The sequence below is a fragment of the Chamaea fasciata genome, unplaced genomic scaffold (genome assembly GCF_029207755.1).
Source record: "Chamaea fasciata isolate MVZ Bird 193981 ecotype frontalis unplaced genomic scaffold, bChaFas1.0.hap1 SCAF_3, whole genome shotgun sequence".
Lineage (NCBI taxonomy): Eukaryota > Metazoa > Chordata > Aves > Passeriformes > Sylviidae > Chamaea > Chamaea fasciata.
Genome location: NW_027094088.1, coordinates 48,214,784 through 48,237,526, shown reverse-complemented (window position 1 = coordinate 48,237,526; position 22,743 = coordinate 48,214,784). Strand labels below are relative to the sequence as shown.

The following is a 22,743-nucleotide window of genomic DNA, read 5'->3' as shown; positions in this document are numbered from 1 at the left end:
TGTTTGTTTGTTTTTTTTCTTGATTGTAGGCGACACATCCTGCTCTTCAGAGTAACTTGTCCCTTAGGACACCACATTCATCTGTGTAGCATGGTGCCCTGTGTCTTTGGAGAAGAGGCTGCTGTGATACCATCTCTTCAAAAGGTGTGCATAATGACTAATCAAACATCGTGATAACAGTTTTTTTGACTACTAATTTAAGTGAAGTAGTATTGGATTTCCATTTAGAGTTATTATATTAAATGGTATAGTATTAATTTTAAAATGAAATTGTTAAGGACATTAAAGATATGTGTTTCACAGCATAACAGGTACTGGATGCATATTGCAAAAATTATCTTACATAAATATGTAAGTTAAAATTGGGTACTATTGTGGTTTACATAGAAGTGCAGCATAAAAATGTGAAAAATGCTCTTGTTGAAATACATATTACAGGGTAGCATATAACTCACTCTTTGAGGCATGTCATAAAATACTTGTATAAATATTACTGAATATTAAAAAATACCTGCCTGTTTAAATAAAATCTCACATCAGTGAAGTCTGTTTGGTCCCATGATGTCGCATATTACTCACAGGGCCCTAGAGCAGCTTTTATATGTAAAAAGAGAAATTTAATCAAACAGTTTTTTGTAGCTGAGATAAGAGGCCCAGGGGAGAAATTACTACAGCTTTTGTTCTTCATTGTTCATAATCCAGACAGACACAAGTTTCATCCATATTTTTAAGGTTTCTTTAGCAAGCAGTATGCTCAAATATGTGTTGAAGTCCCTGAGGGAAGGGAATATATTTTCTAGAGAACACTTGTGCAAAAACATTTTAAAATGTAAGTGTAACAGCAAATTTACATACTAGTGTAGATTCTGGGTCCTAATAATAGAGCACTAAAACAGCTTGTGCAAATTTATCACATTAATTGTGGTAAAGAAATTGAAATACAAGAAGCTGGGTCATTAAAAATATCTGTGGGTGTACTATCCCCTTGCCTTCAATTTTTGGAGGAAAAGCTATTACTCATCGAGAAAATAAAGCAGAATTTTATCGTTGGGTTTTCCCTATGCTTCTTTTTGAAGCAACTTCTCCACAGGCAGTCATTTGCAGGAAAGCATCCACATTCCTGCACAGAAATCCTGATGAAGATTATTGAGGCTTTAGGTAGCATGTATTTGATCATTGTTTTCAGCAGGATACTAATACTAATTTGTCTTTCCATAACAGAAGATGCTGAGCACTTCAGCTGACAGTCTTATTATCACTGTAGTAGAAAGTCTCTATATTTTTGGTTAAATTTCCTAGGACTAATGATACAGGAAAAATAAAACATTGAATAAGTATATCTTACGGTGCCGGTTATTCATTTCACTGGCTAAAATTAGTGAGAATTTGATATGCTTTTGAATATCAGAGATGAGACGTAATTGATTTATAATATGAAAAACATCTGCATGAATTCAGAAAGTTTTATACTTCATCACAGAAAAAAAAAAGCTTGTATTCTGTCATAGCCCAGAAAGAGAACCAAAGAAAGTTTTAAAGCAATCTTTCTAGCAATGGTTGGCTTATTCTCTTTCCCCAGGAGAGCTCTCGATTTATAGAACAGGCTACAACTATCCTGAAAGCTGTCGGAAATGTGATAAATAATTTCAGCAGTAAGGATGAGCTTCCTAAAGCATTGAAGGAATTGGAAGTAGCTCATTGTCCTCCTGGCCTCCATGATACTAAAATAGCTAAAGAAAATGTCAAGGTGAGCAAATAGTTTTAATGGACCCATATCTAAAAGCTGCAGAAGATGGATAACTGCTTAACATTGTCATTGTCCTCTTCAAAACAATGCCTGTGCACTTAACAAGGACCACCTGCATGCTCTGAATGTGGCATTCAATATAAAGTGTAAGCCCAAATCACACAACTTCAACTGTATGATAATTATCTTCTTTTAAGAAGAAAAATTTCAATGTGCACAGAGCAGCACATTCTAAATAGGATATTTTTGTGAATCTAGTTTAGCACACTTAGGGGCAGAAAGCATGAGATGTTTTTATGTTACAACTTCATTTTGGATTTGAAAGATGCTACTTGAAATGCAGAAAAGTCTAATGGTTATTTTCCGTGTCTAATGTTGATGTAACAGGAAAATAGTATTGCAGCCTATATTTCTGGAGGCAGAAATGAGTTCTTTCATTCACAGTACTTCAAGCTGGTTTTCTTTGTTTCTTGAAACTGCAGCATTCTTATTTAACTTTTCTGCTTTGTATGTATGATAAATTAAAGGTATATGATGAAAACATTGCACTTTTTTGTAGATCTTTGTGCTATAGATTTCCAATATTATAAAAAGATTGCAACAATTTTTATAGAAGATATATTAATTTTTATAAATATGCAGATGTTGATCATGTTGCTATACCTTGATTTTTCTAAAGTCAGTATTTTATATATTCCAGATCCATTTATTTTCATCAAAGTACAAGAAAGCTCATGCAGTTCAGACTGTATAGTTTAGAAGACTGAATAGAAGAAAGAGCTTATTATTTTTATAATCACTGATATTAAAAATTAGAACACCTAAGCTAGCACTTTTGTACATGGGCTTGACAGCAGGCTCAAATTCAGAAAAATAAATAAATAATAAAGAATGATTACAGGTGCACCACTCATGAAAGAGGTAATTTACATGCCAGGTCACCAGGAAAAAAAATCGATTTGGACCTAGGAATGGAATATACAAATTTTAAATGCATATGCTCATGTGAAATATAGGCAAAACTTTGGGACCTCAAGAAAAATTCAGTAGTCATAAACACACATCCCTTAATTTCTCCCCCTCTGCAGAGACCAATGTATAGCTAAAAAAGAATAAAAAGACAGAAATGAGGTAAATGAAAGGCACTAAGCTGACAGTGATTCAAGGATGAAAATATGGAAATTATCTGTCTTTAATACAAAGAGTGAAAAATTGTTCTGAATAAAGGAAAGAGTCTACTATATTCTTTCTTCCCTAGTTTTACAAATTTAAAAATAAAGGACATGTTTATTAGAATTAAAATACATTAAATGTTTCCAGAAAGCAGAAAAATCTGAAATTAGGGGAATGAAAGAGAAAAATCTTGTCTTTTCCAGTAAGTTGTTACTATGTTCTTCAACTCAGATTATGAAACAAGTTCTTTAAAACACACTCTAAAATTCCCATCTACTAGAAGTGGGGGAGGAAAAGACTGGATTTCTGCTCTTTAAAAAGCATCAATATGTCAAAGCATAAAAATAGAGCCAAATCTTCCCATGCTGTGGCACCTTCTAATGTCGAAAACATTCCCATTCAGTTACCGGTTCCTGTTCTGAAACCTTGAGTTTAGAACTCCCATTGTGATGGTAGCAATTATAATATGTTCTTCTCTCCTCTGCTATGAGGCCATCGACCCCCTACACAAAAACTACTAGGATGCTTCTGGGTGATAAACACACTGTAGAATAAGTCCTATTTTCTTATTTTTGTAAGCCAGACACGAAACAGGTTTTCTCTCTATTGTTGCCTTGAAACATTGTAGTCCTACAGTTGGGATTAATTTTCAGATCGTCATTTGTTAGAGGAAGTTAAAGACTCCATTTAAACATGGTAAGAGAAGAGGGAAACAATTTTTGAAACAATAAAGAGAAGTATAAATCAGTCTTTATAAATGAATGATTCTTTGAGTGCTTTTCTTCCGTCTGATTTTAGGTTTTCAATAATGCCTTTTGGTATTTGATCAAATATGTATTAGACAAGAAGGATCTTTGCAGATACAAATTTGCCTTCAGGTCCTTCACTCTGGATTTTAAAGACATTGATACTTCTGGGGATGACACTGTGTTTTCAGGTACTGTACTGATAATGCACTTCAAATATATCTGCCCATTGTTATTTTCAGGGAAGCCAGCTCTTCTCTGTTCTTGTTTTTTCTTGCTTAAGTAGGCACAGTTAATTTTTAAGCCTAAGATTTTAACTGTTGACAGCATATCTGAGGCTCATCTCAGAACAGAACTGATCCTTTTTTTGTTGCTCCAGAAAGTCTGTTTACCCTTTGTTAATTTATAAAACTGTCCTTTGTCTTCTTTGAGTTACATTTGTCAATATTGGCAAACATTAACAAACATCTGCATTTTTTTACCTGATGTACTGCACCTCATCACTTTTGTTCAAAGTATCAGCTGAGAAGACCTTAAATGCATATATTGTTCACAAAATGAGAGCGAAAGAAGACTCAAGTTAGTACCTTCATTGAAAGTTCAGCTGTTTCTCCGTGATAAGTTGCAAGGATTTTGTTTTTTCGGGTAGGGGTGTTTTAATATTTCTTGACTTGCTTTCTCGCTATTTGGGAAATTATAGTGTGGCCTGGCTAATTGGCTGGCTAGTCATTCCCATGTAGTGTGAGACTGGCAACAGCACCATCTGCCTCTTCTCCATCCTGTGATCACGCTGTGCTGTGTACCTGAATGTACTCAAGAGAAGCCATTGGAAGGCAAAGATCTTTATTACAAGGAGGGATAATTCTCTTCCCACTGTTTCTTTGCTTTTTTTTTATGCAGAGTGGAGTTTTATGCAGTTAGAATGAAGTTTGCCTGGCAACCAAATATATGGCTCTTTTCCATTTTAGGACTTATTTTTCAGTCTCTGTAACTTTTTAATCTATTAATGTTAGGATTGAATTTAGTAATAAAAGACTTATGTATATGGTTTCATATCACAACAGAAAAATAATTTTTCTGATTGGGGGAAGAGACATGATCACCATTTGAAGACTTTTTATGTGGACTTAGCTTTTCCTTTGTCTATTGTGAACTTACAGAATAAAGTAAGTTCTACTTAGTCAGACAAAATGATACTAACTTCCTTTTGATTAGTCAGTTTATTCTGGAAAAATAATGTAAAAAGCTAAAATAAAATGTACGCAAATATATTTACTGGCACAATGTTGTAATATGTTTGTCCTTTTAAGAAAGCATTTATAAGCGCATCTCTCTTTACTGGGAACTTTCCTCTGAATCTCCTGTCTTCTGAAGGTTATTCTTCTGTGACACAACAGGTATTTTTCAGAGAATTTCATTCTATGATGAAAGTATGTTACTATGGTCAGCATATTGACATTTATCACACCACTTGAAGTAAACAACACCTGTCACATTTTTTAAAGATGACTGTGCTACTGATTTCTGTATCCTAAAAAAAAACCTTAAACACTTGTCAGCATTAGAAGACATTTTTTAAATAGATTTGAATAATTAGCACAGTTGACAGGTTGTAGCAAAGATCTCTTATAAATTACTCAAGTATGAGATCCACTGTGACAGAATATTTTTTAGGAGTTGGACAGTGAATCAGAGAAGTAGAATAAATATGTGGAGAAAGAAAGTTCTGCTTTGGTTTTGTTTCCTCCAGTGCCCTATGTATCCTTTTAAATTATTTGCTTTTCTAGAATTAAATTACAAGAGATCCTTATTGGAATGGAAAGGTAATTGTTTCCTTTTGGTTTTATTGACATTTTTTGGCCTTTATTGATGTTTTGCCCTGCTTAATAAAGGTTGCTTTGGAGTAAATGCATGCTTTTGTTCAGGTTCCATCTAGAACCCTAAAGAAATAAAGCATAAACCAAGTGAAATGTCAAGGAAAAAGAGGTAGATAGCAGGAAAAAACAGTTGAAAACTGCATTGTAGAAAGTCCTAGAAGGATTGGCCTCAGCTGACTGCCCTGGCCCACATTAGCACTACTGCATTGTCACATTAGTTGCTGAAGACATGATGAGGTTGTAACTCTTTGGAACCTAAGAGACATCAATGTAAACTACCATACAGATGCATGAAATATTTTTGTCATCTCTGTCTGTGAGTATATCAAGTCAAATCTGAGCCTTTTTTGAAACAGCACCTCCATTCTATATTGGCCATATTTATTTTGCACTCTGTGCTGAATTAATTTGAATCAAAATTTACCTCGGGCAAAGATACTATGGTTTACTGCAGTTAGTGGTCATGCCTGCTAAGGTTTCTGAGAAACCATCCTGAAAATGATCCAGTCATATTTATTTGATTGCCAAGTATCATCCATCCCCATGGAACAATTAGCAGAAGAGCCACAAGAAACAAGCAGAAGCCGTGCCATGTGAACATACGAAAAAAGGATGGAAGTATCTGAAACTGAGTGCTTCACCATGGCATGGCTTTTCTGTGGTATCCTGGAAATAAAGTGAATAAAGGGGCCCTGCAGAACTTTGAGCAGTCATGAGGTACTAAATTTACACAGGTATGTGATATTTTTAGGAAGGGAGGCATATCAGGATGATGTTACACCTGGTTTCATTGGGCTCAATAGTAAGCCAATGCAGTCAGTGGAGGTCTGTGGCACTTATTTTCAAGAGTCTCAAACTCTTGATAGTCATTTAGGCACATTACAAGGGCTACATTTCTTTCTCATGGATAAATTCCAACTTTGAAGTGGAGTGTCTTTTGTGTACAGTTCTCTTAAAACCTTCTGGTCTGAAATTTTATCTAGAAGTTGAGCTGCTCTCTATAAGCTTATCTCAACTGTGAAACTATTTAGGAAGTTCTGCTCAGTTCTTTTTCAGGATAAGCTTCTCTCTCCTCCAGAAACATAGGTTAGGAAGACTAATTACACAGTTGTGTTATCTTGTATGACTGAAAAGAGAATTCTGAAAATTTGTTTCTTCTTGCACTTTGGATTTGAGCTTGAGTTCCAGTAAGGGGTGAGGGAAAGTTTGACAGTACTTGGTTGAATATGTAAAGTGTCTCTTGAGTACATGCAAAGGCCCCTTTTTCAAAAAAATCGTTGCTACGTTGTCTCCAGGAAAACTGCAGTGATTTTATGGTGAACAGTATATTGCTAGGCTGCTTTGAAATCTTCAGTTTTATTATTAACATGGTGTCTTCTGATTAACAGCTAAGACTTGTCAGAGATTTTTGACAAATCTGTTTTCAATCATAATGTCAAATTTGAAACATTCATTAGTTCAATATTGATGGATTTAAAGCATTCACTAGTTCAAGGTTGATTCAAAGCATCTCACAGTATACATTTCTCTGCTTATAAGAAAAATATTAAGAAATGTTAAATAAAAAAAAGCCTCAAAAGATTAGACTATTTATTTTAGACCTCATTATTTTGCCTTAAATGTTTCAAGGAAAAATATTTTTGTTGTTATGACATTGTATAAAAATTTGAATGAAAAAGAACCTCATTAGGAATATATACTTTAGGAGTATATAAGCATAATTTTGGGGGTTTGGCCTGATCTGCGGCAACTTTTGACAGTTTCTATAAATAAAATTGATTTCTGTGTGACAACCCATGCAATTTTTTTTAATATTTGTGTTTTCAGGAACAGTTCAACATTTAAGTAACTTATTGTATATCCATATATTCTTTATCCTCACAAATTAAATGTTTTATTTCTAGAGGTGTATGTATTTATTTCTAGTTATGGAGTCCACTTGACATCCTCAGTGGATTAATTTTTCAGATGGTTCACAGGGCAACACCACACCAATACTTTCTGTATTTACTTTTCTGTATTATTGATTCCTGCTCCATGTTAGGATATCCTTACCTATTAGGTCAATCTGTGTATATGCGTGTTCATATACACACAACTGTTACTTTATAATACATTATTTTGCCTTATATGAGGAAGGTAGGCTCTGCAGCAGCAGTCATTCTTCTGAGCCCTAAAGCATGAGCTGAAATTTGAAGTCTATTTCCCTTCCATGAAGACAATGATTAGCGGGGTCAGAAGTCATCTTTCCACTGGGTTATTTAATTGAAAAATAGACAAGTTTGTAGATTGAAAAAATTCATTTTGAAATGTGTTACAGTGGTGAATAAATGGGAGAGCCAAACCTTTCCAGAGATGCACAGACAGAACACATCTTAGACACATTTAACACAGCATGTTAAATTCCAGCTGAATATTAAGAAAACATTTTTCACCATGAGGCTAGTGAAAAATTGGAAAAGACTGCCCACTTAAATTATGGAGTCTCTATGGTTATGGAGTATTAAAAAATGGACTGGACATTTATTCAAGAACAGGAGCAACCTGTTCTAAATTCCCCCAGCTTTGGCTTTAGGATTGGACCAGATGACCTTCAGTGGTCCATTCGAGTCTGTATTATTCTGTGATTGATTATATGCTTCTGTTTTATAAAAGCAGTTGTGCCATTCATATTGTTGAGCTCTAATCTGGTTTCTATTGAAGTGGGCTGGTGTAATCTTTCAGTCCCCAAGTATTAAAGAGGCTTTCTGGGGTTTGGAAATGAAATACGGATGAGAAATTATGGTTTGAGAGCACAGCCAGATTTAGCAATATTGAGTAAAAGTAATTGGATTGAAATGTGTGATCTGACTGATGAAAGCAGTATCTTAAGATAGTTTGTTTGCCTTCGAAGCTGTCTGCATTTTTCAAGCAGATTCCTCTTCTCCTTTTCATTTGTTGGGACTTCCTTTTGCAACACTGTTTCCTTCCTATCACGCTGTCTTGCTACCTTTGTTCCATATGTGTGCAGTTCCAAACTAACCCCCTGGCACTGGCCCCTTGGGGTGTTGCTCCCCACACCCTTCCCTAAGTCCTGGTGTGGATGGCTCCCAGGATGCTAATTTCTAGGCAAGAATACCTTCAAAGAGCTCATTGCTAATCTGTCAGAACCCACTAATTTCTGTTCCACTTCAAAACTCCTTGGTAACATAAAATCAGTCAGATAAATGAACTCTCCCTTTATCATAGATCTTACCCTTATTCTGTGGCTCCTTTGCAAAGGCTAAACAAAATGTTTTGAATAGCATTGGTGTTGAAATTATTACTTAATAAAATTATCAGTTTGAGAGATAGAAGTACTTAAAAATCTTGTGAAGCTCTTTTAAGCTGTGTACAATGTCAGGCTTTGGTGTATCAAATCCTCTTGATTCATGTTTGGAAGAACATTTTGAAATTACAGTAGGAGATACGATTTTAAAAAATGTCCTGCAATAGCTGTCCATGAAGAGAAAAATTAAGTTATTTGATGTTTGTAATTAGCAAAGTAGCTGACATTTTGATTTCATGTAATTATACAGTATATTTTCTCCAACTTATGATAAAACAAAATTTCAAGAGTGATATTTTCATCATAAAATGCTTGAAATCACTCTCTTGCTGTATTGTGTTTGTTTTTTTGTTGTTTATTCTTTTCTTTTCAAATTCATTACAGGCAGCCACAGTACATCCAGCTTTGTTGATGTTACTCATTCTTCCAATCCTCCAGAGAGCAGTGAGGAGAAATCCCTTAGTAATTGGGAGAATCAAACACACACACCTGAAGAAGAGGCAGCAGCTCTCAAAATTCAAGCCATCTGGAGAGGGATCTATATTAGGAAAATACTGAAGAGCAGAGAACCAGGTCTGTCATTTAAAAATGCCTTTCAAAAATGTCTCATACTTAATGTTATTTGAATCTTCACTGTAAAGAGGTTTTTTGCTAATTAATATCTAGGTAAAATTAACTGAAACTAATGAAATAGGAGTTATAGTTCTATTAAGTACACCTAACCACTCAGTACATATGGTACTAAAAGGTATCTGAAAGATACACCCCCCTAGATTTGCATAGATACTAAACCAGAATTTATATTAATTTAGATTTAGAGCTGGGCTAAATGTTAGTTGGGTTTTTTTCTGGAAATATAAAGGAGATCATACAAGAACCTAAGTGTCTTAATGAGTAGTTTGTGGAACATACACGAGATCAAAGTCCAATGCTGTCCTCCGAAGAAGCTGTGCTGATACTCTTCTTCATTCTTGTGCATATAGATAGGGGAATCTTGTATAGCAGTTCAAGACCTGTAGCACATTTCCTATTCAGCAGTTCTCTCAGCTGGAATACTGTGTCCAAGTGCAGTGTCCTCAGTCGAGGAAGAAAGAAAGATAACAACTGCAAAATTCTGAGTAGAGTTGTAAGGATCAGGATTAAATATAGGCCTTGTACTTACAGGTTGTTCGTCTGTAATTGCAAAAAGACCAGATAAGAAAAGACTTTGCTACAATCTTTAAGTACCCACATGAAGAAAACAATTTGATAGCAACAGTATCTTCAGGCTGATATCCCAAGGGTTAACAAGAAGATCATTTGTCTGAGATTCAAAGTTTGTGGCTTGAATCTGGACACATTCAAGTTAGAAAAAAGTGACATTTATTTTTAAAAGGATAAGGTAGCTATTGAAATAAACCAAGATTTGCATTGTAATACTGAAGACTTAAAAATCAGTCTTGTCTTCATCTGTATTCCATGTGTAGAAGCAGACACCTTGAGATGACAACACATCCTGTTATGTGAGTTATCCAACATGGGTAGGATGAATTACCCATTGGAACTGCCCAGTTTTTTTCCTGTTAGCTACACAGATAGTTTAGGTACATCCCTACCCTTCCCTGGTATCTGCAGATGAAAGTTGCTGGGAGTTAAATAGCCTATTCTGAGGACATAGATTGCCACGTATCACTACAACATGTTACAGTGAAAAAACTGTAGATTGGAGAAAATATTGATCACATCATTTTTGCAATTGTAGAAGTCCTAAAAAGTACAAAGATGATGATGTATGGAATATATTCAGGCAAAGGAAAAACAGTTTTCAGCTCACTGAGACTTCTGTAAAACTCCAAATAAGTAAGGCAATTTACTTCTGCAAGTGGTATTTTTCAAAATGTTTGGCAGGTGTAAATTTAGAACAATAGCAAAACTGGATGCTGTATTTTCTAACTTATTTTATTATCTCTAGGTACTAAAGAAAACACCGATGTTGAAGAAATTTTGAAAAACCTGTGGACTGTGATTGAGTCAAATTTTGAAGAGTATGCTGTAATGTTGTTAAGGTAATCTTGCAATAAATCAAACTATTTTATTTCAGGCAGTTATAAACTGTTTTTTCACAAAATAAACATGGTAAGAGCATTATTAGTGTCAAAATTATAAAACCCTGATGGAATGATGAAATGTTTTTACTAAATATATGCTGTGCTTTATTCTGTGTAGCCTACATGAGTAAAATATAATTTTTAGATATGTTACAGATTTTTTTCTACAGCTTGAGCTAAAATACTACCTTTTTCATGTATTTAATTTTTGAGCATTTGGTAGGCTGCTCCATCAGTGTCGATCTGATACCAATTCCTTAGTAAAGCAGTTAACCAGTTGATTTAAAGAAACACTTTGATTTGTGCTATCTGTAAAACAATCATGGTTGACAGTAGAAAGGAGATAGCTTTACTATTTATTTGTACCCAGTTTATCATCTCAACAGGGGACATTTTTGTTAACTTACTTGAAGGAAAGTAGATGTATTTCTAGGTAGTAGAAGTGTAGTAGGTGTATTTCTATGCTTTCCCTGACATTGTGTTACAGCTTTTGGAAAGACAGCTATTCTAATTTCAAAAGTGTTCATTAAGTCATTTTCAAGCTCTTTGGGGATCACATATTTCCATTAAGTCCTCAAGAAATCTCTCTGCAAGTGTTCACACAACGGATCTAGCAGTAAATCAGTTCTTCCAGGGGTGAGGAGCGAAAACTGGCAATAATTACTGCCTGTGGATATAAATCCTCACTCCTTATAACCAGCAATTTGAGCAACACTCACACCAGGTATAATTTTATTTCACCTTTTAGTGTTTCTAACCTTGTAAAACCAGTGTACATTGATGGGATCAGCACTTTGCAACCACAGCCTTGTTCCAAATATTAGCCATCCATTTTAGATTTGCAGCATTTCTACATCAGCAAAGATAAGATGCAGTTTCTAGTCTGACTTCGGACTTCTAAAACCTATGGTGTTCGTAGACATTGCCCTGAGGGATACATTTGAGTGTTAAAATCATGCTAACGTGCATGTGCCTAATTTTTTTTTTCAACAGCTGACAGATTTCCATTTAACATAGCAATCTAGCACCTTGGCCAATAAGTTTTGCTTTTAGTCCAATGTTGTTCCAAAAAGTTTTAAAACTAAATAAAGGGATTTTTATCTCCTAATGATTCCACAGCTTTAAGATGACAACTTAAAGAAAGTGAAGTTATGCTAAGCGACATTTATTAAAAAAGAAAAAAGAAAAAGAAAGAGGTAACGTTTTGTAAAAGTCATAACATCTTGGGATGTTAGAAGCAGCTGTCATCACAGATAGACTGATTGATAGAAATATGTGTATATATTTGCCATGAGGTCTGAAAGAACTGATCCCTCCATTTTTTTTTTTATTTAAGAGTGAACAACTACTAGAGAAACATTAGTAACACATTTTATGTTGTTTTACATTCATGCACAAAGTAGTGTTCTTCATGATCAGCATCAGTAAAAGTCAGTATACATGTATATATGCCGTCCTGATTAGACTGAAGTCTTTATCTTGTTTTTTGCTTTCCAGAGAAATGTTTAAAAGAAACTCTGATTCAGCTAAAAAGTTCCCTTGTTATGAAGATGAATGGTGTAAGATGTATTTCACTGACTATGCAGTAACATATGCCAATCAACCACCACATGCATGGTTTCTGGTTTTCAGGTGAATTTCACAGAGTCCTGTACAACTCTTATGGGGAAATAATATTGATATCCTCTGGTTTTCCCTTAACCTGCTTAAAAATCTTCTTATCTGTCTGCTTCCCTTAAACTCTGACATGTACTTGTCCTGGCTTTGGCTGGAGCAGAGTAAATTTTCTTCTTCATTTCTTCTTCATTTTCTTCCTAGTAGCTGGTAGAGTGCTGTGTATTTGGATTTAGTGTGATAATAATATTGATAACATACTGATGTTTTGGTTGTTGAGTGCTTACCCCAAGTTGAGGACTTTTCAGGGTCTCACACTCTGCCAGTGAGGAGGTGCACAAAAATCTGAAAGGAAGCACAGCCAGAACAGCTGTCCTGAAGTGGCCAAAGGCATGTTCCATACAAGAGAATATCATGTTCAGTGTATAAATTGGGGAAGGATTACCTGGAAGGGAGCTGATTACTGCTCAGGAACAGGCTGGGCATCGGTCAGTGGGTGGTGACCAATTGTATTGAGCATCATTTGTTTCTCTTGGGTTCTGTTACTCTCTCTCCCTCTCCTATTAATTAAAAATATTGATATTATTGGAATATTTATTAGTATATTTTGTTTCTGTTTTTAACTGTTCTTAACACAAGAGATTTTTATTTTCTTTCTGATTCTTTCCCTCAGGTGAGTTGGGTGTGGGAAGTGAGTGAACAGCTGCATTGCATTTAATTGCTGGCTGGGCTTAAACCATGGCAATATTTTTTGCTTTGTGTCACACATATCCTTTTATTTGGGAAAATAGTTTTGATATAATGTATTTTTTTTTTTAGAGAAATATTTATTGTCCCAGAAGACATGCTTATATTTACAAAGGTGTTTACCACTATCCCTTCCTGTAGACTTCATGTTCTGGATAATGACACACAGGAGGAAATGCCAAATGCCTTTCTCAAAATGACTTCTCAGATTTATCCCAAAAATAAGGTAAATGCAAGAAGTTGTAGTGAAAAGTATAATTTTAAAACTAATAACAAATGCCCAAATTCTGTGGAGATTTTTGGCTATGTCATAGTGTTCTACTTAAAAGCACACCCTTATTAATCAGCAGGTTTGAACAGAGACTGTCGCTGATCTGCTTCTGTGCTGAACATTTATTAGCGAGTTTTTGATTATTCTCTCCTCTGTACTCTTTCCAGCTGCTGTTGTTTTGGGGGTTTTTTGCAGTTTATCATGCATAACACTGAGCATAGTAAATTTTGTACCAATGTTTAACTTGTGGCCATAAAAAGTTTGAATAAGGAATGATAAAGGGACATCTTTTCTTCCCATGGGTACAGCATAGTAGCCTCAGTGATTCTGTCAATTACTAATGAAAATGGCCCTTTTCATTGGATTCCTGCTCTTCCCTATTGAAGAAGTCCCCTCTTAAAGCCTTATTTTTGTTATTGTTTACTAAGCTAATAGTCTATATTTTGTAATATTAAATGTGGTAAATAGTAGTAATGGCTGATTTTTAAACTATTAAAACAGAATTGCGTAGGCATGCTATATTTTTCTACTTGTTCTTACTGCATTTCTCAATCACTGAGCTCCTGAGTTTCTCAGTAAGAAATAACCTTATAGTCTACAATTTAGCTTGATTCTTCCTATCTCTAAATAGTTGATTATTGTTTCAGTGGACCTGCACAAGCTTTTGAAATCTCTGTTGATACTTTGACAAGGCATTCTGCAATTAGTAAACACAGAATACAATGGTATTATTTTAACCTGTTATATTTTTTTGTGATAGAATTTTGTAAAAAATAGTCAACAATGTAATACATCAAGCAAGAAATAATGCAGTATGCTCGAATTCTTAAATGTCAGTATTATTACATAAAAAGTAATTTTTTTTAAAAAAAATACACCTACCAGTTCTGCTTCTAAGCTGTGACTCAGCAGTTTACAACACAGATAAAAAGGAATCCTGTCAACAGATACTGTTACTCTGCTGCAGAGACACTCCTGGAACACATTAAAGTTCATTTCAGAATGATTGACAACGAAGATAAAATCTGCACACTAGCAATAAAGTCTGTCTTCTTTTTGCAAACATTACAGCCTAGATGGAAACTGGCTACTTGCTTAGCATTATTTGGATTTCTTTGGGTTGCATGAAATTTTCTTCTTTTTTGGTGGTTTTTTTTTTTTATTCTACTGCTGGATATAGTTAAATTTTGGTTTAGTTCTTGGCAGGTTTTGGTGGGTTTTTTGTTTTGTTTTGTTTTGTTTTTTTGTTTTTTTTTTTTAATTCTATTCTCTGTATTATTCACAAGTCTTTTGAACAGATTGTAGAAAAGGATAGAGATAAGCACTCAAGCTTCAGCTGACCTACATAGATAAGAGTTTAAGAAATCATCACTACCACCATATTTAGTCCAGAAAATAGAAGTCTATTGGAGCAAAGACACTGTTCAGTTTTTTTCTTGACTAGTCATAGAAGGATGTAAGGGATTCATCTTACTTTGCCATAAAGTTAACTTGGGTGGTATATTAGAAAACAATCCTTTCTGATTCTAGAGACAGTGAATTGTAACAAGCTATATAAAAGTAAGTAGTGAAACTTCTTGAAGGTTTTCTAAGAAAGAGACATACATTTAGTGGGGTTGCATTGCATGTTGAAATCTATTTTCTTATTTCTCAGTAGGGACTTGATCTTCCTACCAGGTACAAAGTTTAGTTATTGTGCTTTCTCATTGCTTGTATTATTCAGAAAGTGTTCATTCAAACAAACTTTGGTCCCAAGTCTTAATTTTCTGAATATTTTTAGTGAACGTTAAGATTGTATAACATTCTCTTTATTGATAGGTACACAAGAGAAATTGTTCTTCTCATGTATCCCGTGCTGTCAGAAAGCATTTGAATATCTGGCTAAATCCTTCCCCATTTCCAGGTGTATGTGATAAGAACAGAGGGACCTGTGTCCCTGTGCTTAACTAAATGTCTAAATAAGAGAGTTCTCCTGAATGGTAATTCTGAGTGGTTGCTATTACCTTGTGGTGATTAAAGATTATAAAGTCCCTTACTGCTACAATTGCACAAATTGGAATCATGAATGTTTTACTTTCATTCTAAATATTCAGTATTCCTGGAGCGACAGCCCTGAATTATTGGATAGTCCTGAAATAACAATCCTATTTATTAGAAGGATATTTCAACAAAGCTTGTTTTGCTGGTAAATGCAGATTTCTTTAAATGGAATTTAGAAGAGGACTGAAGGAAATTAAGTCTTTCAAAGTATTTTCATTTGGACTATTTATCGGGTGGAACATGAATTTTTAATATTTGAAATAGGGAGATAGTAGGGTTAGTTGGACTACATGAAGAAGGGACTTAATTCTGAGTTCCCCTGCAACATTACAAGTGGGCATTTCACTCCATATATCCCTTTTTCCTGCCCATGCCTTTCAACTAATCACATTCATGTTGCCTTCATTTTCAGAAATACAAATCAATCAAAGTTTGAAACTTTTTATGTTGGATCCTGGCTCCTCATATTCCTATTCTCAGGATTCGTAAAAAGCACCCATATCTGCATCAGCCCTATTAATTGTGTTGCAATTTTTATTATTTTTTTTTACTTGAATTTTCTAATACTAGAAATATTTTTTCTTAAATCAACATCTTCATAAAAATAAGATTACTATCTTGAAATTTCATGCTGCATCTGCAGTGGCATTATTAAATTAAGAGAAATGTCAATTTAATCTCAGATTTGAAGACGGAAGTAATCTCATCTCTAAATTTCCATGCAGCGAACTCATCCAACCCCATCTTTCACACTGCCTAAGCATGAAGGAGCATTTTAAATCATCAAATAATTTGGTTAGAAAGTGATTTCAGGACTCTGGTTGTACCTGCCCCTAAAAAGACCTACCAGCTTTCCAGTTAGATGAAATTGTATTTAACTTGCTATGTAACTTTTTGCCAAATATAAATTGCTAAAATAAGAGATGCTCCATAAGTTAGAATAGACTGGAGTTATAAGATTCTTGCTGATGAAGGACATCTTATTATATTAATAAGTGTAATGGACAACAAAATGTGTTGCACGTAGTCACAGAGTGCTTTTTGAGCAGAGTTACTGCCAGATAAAAACGAGTTGTTTTCCCCTTTCAGAAAGGATACACTTTTGTGGCTGAAGCGCACACTGATGACCAACCTGTGGCAGCTGGAAAATGGATGCTGCGCTTCATCAGCTCCCAGAGCGCCCTTCCATTCCTCTCTCGTGGGGCTGTAAATAATAGCTATTTTACTCGACAGTTTAAGGAGCATTACATACCCAACAAGGAGTTCCTAATGTTTAGGTAAATATTGAGAGAAGAATGAATAAATTCTGAATTTCATATTGGTCATCCCTACCAGAAAATTGTGTTCTTTCCTCTTTCTTAGAAGGGGAAAATATTGATGCAAATAGCTGAACTTTATGAGGTATCAAATTAACATTTGATTAGTGAAAGTGTTATTTGTGAAATATTGCCACTACTTAGTGAAGAACAGGTGTGAAGTACACAGACTAGAACTTTAAAATCAAAATTCAGTATTTTGCATTTCTGTAAGCTCAGTCTTATCCATATGCCAGTTACTGAAATTCCATAGTACTTTTGGGGAATAAACATGTATTAAAATCAAGATTTTTCAGGTGGGGAAGAGACATAAAGTTTGGGGGTTTTTTCAGCTCTTGGGATAAAGCTTTAATTAATACAGGAATAAAACCCTTTTTTTTCCAATATATCAGACCAATTTTACATCTTGAAGTATTGGCAGAAAAGTTTATATATGTTTTATTTTAGCATGCTGATTCTTTTAGGAGAATACATTTAAAAAACATGTGATTAGGTTTTTATTAATTCTTTTTTAATTGATTAAAGTTCATTTAAATCCCTTCTGAGTTAAGAACCGACCATGACTAAATTGCTATGCTGAAGTTTTTACATGAAGAGCTACACATTGCATTACCACTGGCCCTGTGCTTAGAACTGATTAAATGTGTATATTTTGAAAGTTTACTCTAAAACATTTTATCCTGATTCCTGAAAGCTTTTTCAGTATTTCAAACCAATGGATTATTATTCGGATAGAGGTCTCTTTAAGAGAAGGAATCATTTTCAATATAAAAGAAGAAAGCATGTAATGGAGACAAAACAAATGCATTAAATTTTTTGTAAGCTCTGTCTTTCTTGATGATTTTCATTCTTTCTCCCCTTTTGATGTTACCAAACTTAAATATATATATATATAGTTTTAGCTCCAAATGTGCTGAAGTCAGGGTGATGGATTTTTTTGTGTGTTGTTATTTCTTTGCTTGTTTGGTGAGATTAGTCATAACAATTTGAATTTATGGACAAAAAGCATATAATACATACCACAATGGGTTACAACGTAACAACTATTTGAACAACATAACAATTATTTGAATTTTGTCCTCAGACTCTAATTCAACAGGTTTTTAATGCCACAGTCTTTTAGGCTGACCAAAGCAGCTACTGCTATCAAAGGAGATATCCCTACCCTTTTGAAAGCAAATATTTTTTTTTCCCTCAAGTAATTTTGTAATGATACAGTTCCCTAATCTGGCTAATGATGGTCAACAAATAAAAGTACAGTAGAGAGTCAAATGTCTAATTGGACATTTGATAAGGCAATTAAAAAAAATAGCTAGACCACACCATTTTTCAGAATCAGCACTTGGGTTTTTTTGTTGATTCACTGCACTAAACTTCACAACAGGAAGCTTAGCCCATCAGATTCCAGGAAAACTGTTGATTTGTAACTCAATTTTAAGTGTTTGGTTCCAGTTCGGCACAACATTTTGGTACTTTCCTAAAAAAGAATGATCAGATATAGTTGGTTGTATTGCTATAATGTTTTCTTCCTCTTCAGGTATTTTGTAAAAGTCACAGCATCACAGACTGCTACATTGCAGGTAGAAACCTCTAAATCAGATGTGTTCATTAAACTACAAGTCCTAGATAATGAGAAGGAAATTAAGAGTGTCATTGGAAAGGGCAATGCTGTCATCCCAGTTTTTAACTTCTGGAGAAATCAATCAATCCAGTGTAAGTATTGTATTCCATATTTGATAATTTTATTCACTGCAGGATATATATTCTTACAGTAACCCTAGATAATCACAGAAAATAGTATTTTTTGCTGCTCTTTTCATTAATCTTTAATTTTACTGTTCAAAACCAATAAGTACAATTGAATGAGATACATAATTCTTAGAAATTTTTGACAATGGACCTTGTAGTGCTCAGGTAATTTTAAACAAAAAATTAAGTACCATCTGCCTACCTCTATTATACTTCTTATATGTAATAGATTTTAGAGGATAGTGCCACGCCATCTTCCTTGATAATTTACATTTTTTCCATTTTCTATACACCTCAATCCTAAATCAAATGATTTCCATTTTATTTGTGTATTATTTTGAATTATTCATTATAGTTGTGTTTCAATTTTGAAATTAATTCTTTATAAGAATTACAAGTTTGCTTAAATAAAGCAGATGTTTATAAGCCAACAAGTCCGCTACTGTACTCTCCATGGACACCACTATACATGAGATATGTAAGAAATGAAAGTCTTCAGTCCTTTTATGAAGACCTCTAAACAATGAATCTTCTGTAAATCTGAGTTTGCCTTTTTGAGCATATTGAGAACCTGAGGCAAGGACAAATTGTTCAGATACTGGATTATTGCTTTTCTAATGCCCAAAATATTTCATCTGCTCACCTCCACTATTTCAACCTGTGGAGTCTTCAAACATGATCCTTTAGCATAATGTGTTATATGAAATTCCAATGCTTTATGGGAAAAATAATTAACTTAATCATATTTATGAAATATCTTGATTTCTGTCTCAACTGCCCCTTGTTATTACCAGAAATGTAAAATCTCATCCTAGGAAGACCATGCTCTTAAAACACAGTTCATCAGACGAAAATATTAGGGTTTTAAAAGAAGACGTAGAGAAGCTGTCATGACTCTCTCTGAGTCACCAAGATAATCAGTAGCTATTTTTGGTTAATGGTTTTGGAATGTGGAAGTGGACTAGTAAACTTAATAGCAGACTGGTGGAAATAGAAACAGGAAAGTGTAAAATAGCTCAGCTTAGGAGCAGCATCGCAATAGTGGCAATAAGTTGCTGAGTTACCCTCAGTAAAGCGAAGGAGAAACTTTGTTTCAGGATACTGGGATGCTGTCTCTTGCAAGTGTGATAGGCTAAGACTGAAATAAGTTAAAAGGCACGATCAAGTCACAGGGAAGAGAAGTGGGTTCCACCAGATTCTGAAAGGAAAGGATGGGGCAAAATAACTAGAAGTGGTATTTTGCTTTCGCCAGTCTACCAGGACATATATGTGAGAACTTTGCAAAATATCCTCAGAAATCAGACACATACATTCTAGCTCTAATGTGCTATGATGCAAATAATTTCTGCTAATTTAAAATTATTTTAATCCACTGTGAATTATTTAGGGAAATATCTGTTACATTTACCTGATTGAAAATAGGAAGGTTTTTGTATCAGGGCCTATTTACAAGTGGTGGCCATAAAATCGTGTTATGATTTTAGGATATATTTGAAGTTGAAATGAATATTCTGATGCTCTTTAAGTGCATGTGGCTATATAGAGAGCTGCCATTTGGAATGAAAGACTGTGAAGCTGTCACTGGTTTTTTGGGCTTTTTGGGGTTTCTTTTACTATTACTTATATTTTTACAATACTAGACCAATTGGCCTTAAAACTGAAGTTCTTTTCCTATTAATATACATCCTGTATATCACAGAGAAGATACTTTGTGTAGAATCTTTCATAGCATCCAAATAAAATTAAAATATTGTGAAATGTCCTCAGTATAACCAACATGACAGTATTGTATTACCCAAACAACTGAGTGTCTCTAGGTTCTGTAGTGGTTCAATTCATGGCATTGTAAAAGCATGTTTCTTTGCTATTGCCAAAAGTGTTTTTATGGCCTTTACAATAACTAAATAGAAACACTCAGAAATACTGATGCCAAGTTCAAGTGAAGATTTGTACAACTGACACTCAATTCAACAAGATTCCTTCTGTCAGTATTTCTTTGTTCTCTAAAAAAGTGTGTTTTCTCAGAATAGGAATAATCAGAAAACACTGCTATACCATTGGCACCAATCTTGTTAGTTAAGCCTTATACAGTCTCTAAATTTGACACTTATTCACTGCCACACATGTTCTGCCTCTCAGAATTGATCACTGTGTTGCCAAAAGTTCTCTTAAGTACATTATTGTGCAAGCAATAAAACACTATCTCCCTTGCCCACCCAAAGCCTGTTAATTCACCTCCAGACACAGCTGCTCTATTAATGTATTTTACAGCCCAAAAACTACAGTAAACCAACTGATTTTGAATATATTTACCTCTTCTGAGATGCAGCAGATGACTTGGACCTAGTACATTTGCTTGACAATAAAGGACTTACATATTGACACAGACATTGCTACCACAATTTGTTCTGTTGATACAAGCACAGCAGTTGTGTAAGCACAGATGGGCAAGTGAATGCTCACAGTCCTTTTATTTTCCACAGTAACAGGCTGATAAAATCCTGTTAAAAAGTATAAAAATATCTTTCAGATATTTATTTGAATCTGGAAGCGAGGTAGGCAGAAGTTTCTTCTAGCCAGAACTTAAGAAAACCGAGAGTGGCATACGCGTATTTTCGTATGAAAAAATAATTTGGTGTTACAGCACCACCTGGTGAGCATTGCGAGAATTATTGGTCGTGTATGTCTTTTGGGGAGCTTTTCCGACTGGTCTTTCCTGTAAAGGAAGCAGATCGACTCTTATGGAGGATTCCACCATCCTGAGATGAATTCTCTTCATTGAAGGATCCTCCTCTGGGAAAAGCTTTATAGAATTTTTCAATACTTAAGCTCTTCAGGTTTAGGAGAGAGAGAAGAGGAGAATAGTGAGGCATTCATAAAAACCAATTGTAGCTTAAAGAATCCAACCTCCCTTCAACTCACCTATCTTGCTCGGTAGAGGTAAGCTCCTGCTGAGGGCAATGCACATCACCCAAAGCCCCGACACAACACATCCTGGGGTGGAGCTCACCTCTCTGTTGACTCCAAGGGAGTACATCTAGGTGGCCTCACTGCTTAAATTACCCTCTAGTAAATTACATCCCCTGGCCCTTGCTAGCAGTGCTCAGAGAGGCACTGAAGATCATTCCTGACTAGAAACCTTTATGTAAATATTGCAAATGGTAACCTACAATTTATGCAATTAGAAAATGTCTTATGTAGTTATTCTTTCATCTGGAATACAATTTGTTTCTTTGCAGCAGGTTTTCTTGCAGATGTAGAATATTCAAGATTTGGGGCTTTGGATATTGTTTCTTATTCATCCAAATGCACTTCTATTGAGTGAAAACCTCATGATTTTGGCTCCTTCTGGAGAAAGACCTAATAATCTAACCACTGTGAATTACATCTGCTCTCACCTACACAGCATGGGAAGTTAACTGATACCTAAAAAGCTCAGCAGCCACCGAGTAAGAAACTGTTCCAGAGTTACAGACTTGCTTAGGCATGCCTTTTACAAAATAACAGCCATGAAGTTGCAGCACTCTAAAAAATGGTTTAGAAGAAACCAAGTATTGTCTTTCTTCACATTTCTCTCACAGGCTTCCTTGCAACAGGGACAGCCAGAGAGATGGCTCTGGTGCTAAAGATTCTGAATGCAATGCAGAAGAGCAACTCAGAACTTGTGATTAGGAGTTTGAGACCTCTTTAAGAGACCATCTCTGCAAGATCTTATTTTGATTTCCTGACTTCTACTGCTTTTCTTAGGAACAAGGAAGCACTGGCTTAGGCAGAGGAAAGATGCAATCCATTACATTTGGCTTTCATATTGACACACACATTGCAACCACAATTTGTTTGGTTGGAAAAAATATTTCCTGGCTGTTTGAGTTTCGAGGGGCACACTTAACCTCTGATTGGGCATTTGTATTTTGACACACCACCAGTAAATTTTGTTGAATCTGGTCTAATAGTCCCGCCATGTACTGTGAATTTCCCTGGATGTTTCATCAACACGCATGAAAATGCACATTTTTTTCTTTCAAAGTGTTGCAATGATGCAGTATCATCCTTTGTTTATACAATAAAC

General features: G+C 34.8%; 1 protein-coding gene across 1 annotated transcript in view; it reads left to right on the top strand.

The window, feature by feature from the left end:
• Positions 1-22,743, top strand: part of ADGB (androglobin) — an 87,622-nt gene that overhangs the window by 46,261 nt on the left and 18,618 nt on the right. Inside the window, exons 19-27 of the mRNA XM_066178893.1 lie at positions 30-144; positions 1,580-1,747; positions 3,719-3,857; positions 9,235-9,423; positions 10,802-10,895; positions 12,435-12,569; positions 13,371-13,524; positions 16,699-16,886; positions 18,463-18,638. Coding sequence (XP_066034990.1) covers positions 30-144; positions 1,580-1,747; positions 3,719-3,857; positions 9,235-9,423; positions 10,802-10,895; positions 12,435-12,569; positions 13,371-13,524; positions 16,699-16,886; positions 18,463-18,638 — 1,358 coding nt within the window. The remainder of the gene's footprint in view (positions 1-29; positions 145-1,579; positions 1,748-3,718; positions 3,858-9,234; positions 9,424-10,801; positions 10,896-12,434; positions 12,570-13,370; positions 13,525-16,698; positions 16,887-18,462; positions 18,639-22,743) is intronic.